The sequence below is a fragment of the Echinococcus granulosus genome (genome assembly GCF_000524195.1).
Source record: "Echinococcus granulosus chromosome Unknown EG_S00071, whole genome shotgun sequence".
NCBI lineage: Eukaryota > Metazoa > Platyhelminthes > Cestoda > Cyclophyllidea > Taeniidae > Echinococcus > Echinococcus granulosus.
In genome coordinates, this window is record NW_020170451.1 from 72,822 (window position 1) to 79,871 (window position 7,050).

At 38.7% G+C, this 7,050-nt stretch overlaps 1 protein-coding gene across 1 annotated transcript in view; it reads left to right on the forward strand. All coding sequences in view use genetic code 11, as the record gives it.

Annotated features, from left to right (window-relative positions):
• Positions 1 to 1,724: 1,724 nt before the first annotated feature.
• Positions 1,725 to 7,050, forward strand: part of EGR_07157 (ADAMTS-like protein 3) — a gene marked incomplete at both ends in the record, with an annotated part of 10,117 nt that continues 4,791 nt past the window's right edge. The window contains 4 exons of the mRNA XM_024496406.1: positions 1,725 to 1,819; positions 3,353 to 3,782; positions 4,776 to 5,006; positions 5,869 to 6,486. Of these exons, the coding sequence (XP_024349161.1) occupies positions 1,725 to 1,819; positions 3,353 to 3,782; positions 4,776 to 5,006; positions 5,869 to 6,486 (1,374 nt within the window). The remainder of the gene's footprint in view (positions 1,820 to 3,352; positions 3,783 to 4,775; positions 5,007 to 5,868; positions 6,487 to 7,050) is intronic.

Below are 7,050 nucleotides of genomic sequence, written 5' to 3' on the forward strand. Positions count from 1 at the left end.
GACCATCGCTGCTAGTTATCCCCGGCACTGCTTTCAAGTTATTTTTTTGTGGATTTATTCAACTTTGGCACCCACATTTCCTTAACACATCGATATTTTTAGCCTACAACTTTTTCATTTTATGTAGAAAAAGGGGATTTGCTGTAAATCAACAGATAGATGATTACCTTGCTTAGCAGTATCAATGAACTTAGGCATCTGTCACCTCACTTTAAAGCGTTGACAGCCAAAAATACTTGAATCGTGGAGGTCATTGTAAGGCATGATGGAATGAAATGGCGGAACTAGAGGTGTTGACGCAACAAATTCACAGCTTTGCAGCAAATGCGCACGTTTCTCGCCTCCCGAGTGCACAGATTGGCAGAAAAATTGAGGATATGGTGCATTAACTCTCCATGCCATCCAGATTAGTCTATAGTGATTCTAGCGCATGATTGGTTAGGTGCTAGCCAATGGAGGGCAGAGGACGTGGGTGGAGTAAAGAGATTTCGTGCTTGTTCAAACCCTCACCTTTGTTTCATTTTCACGTTTACGCGAACCTAACGGAGCTGGACACCTTCAAGGGGCAGTTAAACTCAGCATTGGTATTTGTGTCCTCTCGTTACAGCTTTTACGCAAGGACAGTTAAAGGGATCAGCAACCACAATACCTGTGTCGGATCTATCTCCATCAATTGAGCTATCCGCGGGATGGAGATATCCTTCTGAGGCGTCACCTCATCTTTGTAACCATTATCTGTTGTTGTGTAGACTGTAAGTTATTATTTCACCTTTATTTGCATACATTTAAAATTCTTTTATTAACCACAATTTTAATTTCGAAAATAATTAGATGAATTGTTTTAACCCCATTATAGGGGCACAAAAGTACCTACAAATAGTTTACTGAATTTTACTACTTGTGAAAATTCGAAGCCTTTAAAAATTTTTCCTCATGATGATGTTATCGGTGGTAAAGCAGGCCCATAATACGTTTTAGCCACTGCTTAGGTTACATGTACATTTTGCTAAATTACATCATACGTATATATGGGATCGGCACCAGTCTTGCCTTCTGACCAAAAAATTTCCAGTTGAAACATTAGTGTAGGATACATTGGACAAGCCCTGAGCTGACGTGGAACAAACCATATGTCCAGGTAGGAATTTAGCATTAATCTTCTGCCATGAATTGGCCTAAAAATTTATATGTGATTAAATCACAATCACTCCGGCGATTTAGTGTTTCAGGAGAAGAGATCCAAGTATTCAGCATCGTAATCAGATTTGGCATGGCGGGAAATGTGTCAGCCCTAATGATAAGGAGCTTAGTAACTGACTTATATCCAGTTGGTTCAAAAATATAATAGCCCATTTGTTAAAGCGCGAGAGTATCATTGGATCCATACACTTACAGCTCAGCAATTTTGACAACTGAATTTGCTTATGTAATTCAAATTATGGAATTTTCAAAGTCATCTTAGGCGATGAGGTGTAGTTAACCACCACGAAGTCACTTGATAGACTATATGAATGGCTTATCTTTGAATGAACCCGTCATCAGACAGGTAATGTAATTAGGGGACGAATTTTTTTGAATTTTTTACTGTAAGAAAATCTTTCTAGTTCATTCACACATTAAATGACAAATCTATAGCAGGTAAGAATTTATGCATTAAAAGTAACCATAGTTGCTTCTTTGTCTTCTCTCTAGAAAGTGCATTTCTTCTGCCTTGTCGCAATCTAATGCCCACTGCTTTTATGGCGTCACCCTCGTTTTCTTCGATGTGGATCCTTTTATTCTTTTTCGTTGATCTTCAATGTAACATCATCTTACCTGGGTAAGACTTCACTGCACGATAATTGTAAAATGGTGGTAAAACGTTATTAGCGAAAAAAACAGCGACACAGCTTTTATTGACATCTAACACTAACACTTGTGTGAATAAACAGCGATTTTGTGTGAGTGCTTCTTTGGTCATGCCAAGCGAGACCTCTTTTAGCATCGTGCCATTGTGCATCACGAATTTCTTTTAATTAGACTAACAAAAAGTGCGTTTTATATTGTATTGACGTTTAAATGAATCACCGGCACGCTTAAAGCACTGCTTTGGGAATAAGAAATTTGATTCAACTGACAAAAAATAATAAACCAGCACTTTTGGAGGAAAGGCTTTCGTGTAAAATAACGAAGAGAAAAGTAAATTGTGCTACCTTTTGGACGTGATTTACACCAAAACTTTCCCTCTTGAACAATTAAGAATTAGTCATGCCCTGACATGGTAGAGAATAAATTATTGGGCAATAAAACTATCTGCCACACCCGCCGTAGGTTGAGCACGCTCCTCCAAGGTATAAATTTTGCATTAATCTGGAGGTCTAGTGCTGTTTAACATAAGGAGGTGGCGCCTAATTAGTGCGAAGCCACCCTGTAAGAGGGGCAAAATTTAGGCACAATCAAGGGTATATTCTACTCCCCCACAAATTATTCTCCGCTGGAAGGAGTACATAAGTAGGACGTAAGGGACGCGAATTTGCACTGACTAAAGTAGTTAAGGAGAGGTCAATACAATATCCACTTGATTTTACTCACTCACTGTCTTTCTGGTGCTTATTGCATAACATCAAAGGCTGTAAAAGCCTCCATAATCAACTTATCTGAATCGGTACAAGTGCTAATCTATTACAAATGAGTGGTTGGTGAATGATTTTTATATAAAGTGGGAAAATTAGGTCGTATGTAATAAAACCCACCGAAGTTTATCGTAACTCCTAAGAGTCAACACTAACTTATTTTCCTCATTCAAAAAAAAGGAAGTGCATGTTAGTCAGTAAAATAAATCCAAAGAATTTTTTCTCATTTATCCTCAAACTACTAATAAGGGATTAAAAGCTGGTCTTAATTAATTAGCATTTGTTGCTAATATACAAATCAGGATTCTGGTATCAGAGTCACATAAAGGACGCAAGAATAGACATATTATTTATTTAAAAAGGATTTGTCTAATTCCATCCTTATTTATGTCAAAGTAGTAGAGCCTGTAGAGAGAGGTCACAATGAATTCCATTCCACTTTGTACACCCTATACTGTACATAAGATCGGTCAAAATTTTTGGCATAAGTGGGTAGTAAATCCATTTTAAATTCACTCATGATAACAGCGGTAAATTAAAAATCAGGGATTTGACCTAATTATTTAGGGGAAGAAGGACTAATCTTTCAACTGAGTACATAAGGAGATTGCGGAGGATGCTTATTGGCAATCGAGTCACATTCTGTTAAAATCCGCTTCTAACGCGAGTGGATGCCCATACACACTAAGCAGTAATGTAATGCATTTTAGGAGTTTTCACTTTAAAATCTTTTATTTCAGAGGTCCAGAGTGGATAGCTACAGATGTTTGGGATCGCTGTTCATCAGTTTGCAGTCCAGGCCTTCAACACAAGGTCTATGTCTGCGTTCAGCACGATCGCTATAACACCACCACCCTCCGACCGGAGAAGTTTTGTGGTTCTCTGACATCCAAAATACCGCCTAACGCAACTCGAGAGTGCAACTGGGGCGACTGCGAAAGCAAGACTTGGTGGAGAGCTTCAAATTGGTCGGATTGCTCGCAGCCCTGCGGGAACCTGGGCTATACCACTCGTGAGGTCGAATGCGTGATGGCTGGGGACGAAGATGAGATCACCATCAGTCACAAATTTGAAAATGACTTCTGCGATCCTAAGAAACGACCCGAGTCACAAGGCGCCTGCAATCGATTCAACTGCCCAGCAGAATTCCAAGCACTTGATTGGCAGAAGGTTTGTTCCTAACATCTACCTCATAATCTCGTATTGGTCTCGACAGTTGGTCACAAAATCGACATAAATCAATTTTTCTGCATGTTTCAATAAGTTAAAGAGTGTGGGGATGTCAAAACTAAAAAATTCTTTGATTTCACATTGTTTAAATTACAGAATCAATACATATGAACACTGTATCCCTGATGACCTCAACATAGACAAGGTATCACTTTGTGGTGGAAAAAAGTATATCACTGTAATGTTTCATTCCAGTCATAGTTTTATTTACTTTATCGGTATAGTTTGTAAAAGCTGGCTGGAATATATGCTTATAAAAATTTGATTAATTTACTATCCTTTCTTGTTGAATAATGAGTCCGTTTTAATACAGAAAAGATTGACGAATCGCACATTAGCTGAATACCAATGTTGGTAGATAAAAGAAGCTGTTCATGCTTAAGGAAAAAGCTTATATGATGTTCTCTTAGTGTCACAAATATTTAGTGATTTTGCTGGTGGAAATCGAGCTCACCCAAACATGTACACCGAATACCTCACTACACAAACGAAGTTCATGCGGCTTTCATTCAAATTCAGTGAGATTACTGCTGATTGCCAAATTGGGCATAACTTATGCAAAGTGGTCTTAAAACTGTTGGTGATAACAACTTACTCTTAGTTAGTTCTTTTCACATCATCATCATTATTAAAAAATTACAGAAATTTTATCTCAAGATGTCCCCTCAATTATGAATAAAATATGTGACCTACATGCTTGAATGTTCTAATGTATCGTATAATTCGGCTCGGCAATGCTGCCTCCTAAATTACCAACAGGCTGTACCTTGGGCCTTCCATTCCCTAATCAGTTACTTCTGCATGCCTAATTAGCTTCACTAAACTGTAGGCCTTTAAAAGTCAGGGAAATGATTAATACAGGCTGAGATTAAAGTAATAAATCAAACAACAAACCCACGGACTATCTGGTAGTTCGCACCTTATTATTTTTAGTGTGAACAAAAAGACCCCTGCAAAAGCGGTCTGCAAAAACGTCTGCTGTCGTGTCGTTCGTTAACTGCTAGCGGACAGTACGCGGAACTGCCACAAATTGCCTGCTACCTGAGTCGGAAACCACCTCCATCGATATGGCGAAGGTGCTTCATCCCCGAGATCAGTGCTCAGTGCACACAAAACCCACCGGTCATCGAAGAGGTGAAGATGACGGTGGTGCAAATGCGAGCAGTAAGATGAATGATGCTTAACACTTGATTAGGCTAACAGTGCTTGCTAGGGTGCAACATTTGGCTCCGTCTCAGTCATGCAGAAGCTGCTAGAGTTAGCTGAAGGATTGACAAGTTTGCAGTGTACTGCTCCTCGCAATTATCTTCCATTAACTTTTTGCGACTTTAGGAATGTTTATTGAATCTGAAGTGGCGGTCGGTATTATCACATTTTAAACCCAAGTAGCAAATAGAGGGAATTCAATCTACCGCCTCATTGAGTTCGGCCGGATTTATTTCTCGCTACTTCTTTTTTTCAAAGTCAATGAAAATAATAAAAACTGGTAATGGATTTCTTAAAAACCCACTAATAAATCCGTGACGATATTTAATGTTATATAGATAGGTGATTTCGTGATTCTACTGACCACCAACATTTTCATGTGTACAAGCGAATGAAGTGTTCGTAGTTTCCTAATATTATATACAAACTTCAGCAATAAAAATGAAAAACCGGGGGAAAAATATAACTCATTCACATTTTTTATTAGTCATAACTCTGAATTTTTACTGTTTTCAGTCAATCCAAAGTGACCGGTGTTCGAAGCTTATTCCTTTAGAAATACATTATCTGGGGTAGTATTTGGGAAAATTAATCATATTACCACACAGTAATAGTCATACCTTATGAGAAATGGGCGATCTACAACAGAAACAAATAGTATAATTATGTATAAGTTTGCGAATTTTCTCAAAACTGACAAGAGTAGCTAATGATCTACCAAAGTGCTGCGGTATCAGGCCTTAAGATCATAGCACATCAATGCCTTTGCAAAATCATACAAAGATCTGTATACTACATGACCCAACTACTGCTTATTCAGGTTCGCAGAATGCGCCTCCAAGTGGGTCAAGAGGCTCACATCTTGCCAGACACTCGATTGTCTATTAAGTGTCCAGTGAAATTCTTTCCCGGTTCAAACCTCATCTGGCAACACAGCAAACTTGGCAACTTCTCCTATCATACCGGTGGTGTAAGCAATGAAACAAACCGCCGCTTCATAAGCAAATCTGGTAATCTCGTGATTCGACATTTCTCCAGTTCAGACGAAGGCGAGTGGCGTTGCCAGGCTGGCAAAGAGGGACCCAGTGCCTCCATTATGCTTCACTACAACCTACCATCACAGGGTCTAGCTGATTGGGAAGCGAGAAATCCGAAACGCAACACAGAGATGCAGAACGAGGACCCGGCAGTGATCATGACCCGTCAAAAGCTTGTCCAGTGGGTAAAGGGACCGTGGTCTAATTGCTCTGTCTCCTGTGGTGGTCAAGGCATTCAAACGCGTGTGGTGCGCTGCGAACTTCTCGATACCGGTGTCTATCATGTGCTGGATGATGAGGAGTGCAAACGGCAGTTCCTAGTGAAACCCATAACTCAGCGGGTCTGTATCAATCTGCCCAAGTGCCCCATGTGGAAGCTTCGTAATGCCGACTACTCAGAGGTATTACAGATATAATTTTAGGCCATTAAAGACCCTTTTAATAAATAGTGTATTTTAAAGTTTTACACTATTTACACTGAGGCATCATACTGCCAAACTTGTAGACAATATTTTCGTAAACCAAATTTGAAATTGGTTTATAAACGCCAAAACATGCTTTTTTATTTTAATACAACAATTTTTCCTCTAGTTTCTTATAAGCATACTTGTTTTTTAAAATAATAACGCTAAATATAGTAGTCAAAACTATGGGTTAGGCTTCTTATTCCACAAAGAATTCCTGCTTATCACGGCTTGAAAATGATTGGGTATTCACTTTATCATACATTACTTATAAGGTATCCAGAGCAGTTGATAATGTGTTCTACTTCTTTATGGATACATGAAAAGCGATTGTAAAGGCTAAGTAACACTTTTTAGCACTATCGATGATTAGTTGAAATAAAAGATACTTCTGACAACAGACTAAAAATGATTTTTAGAGAATAACAAAAAAAATTATATTATGCAATCGTATTCCCTATCCGAAATAAAAAAAGAAGTTAGAAATAAGGTAACCGGAGA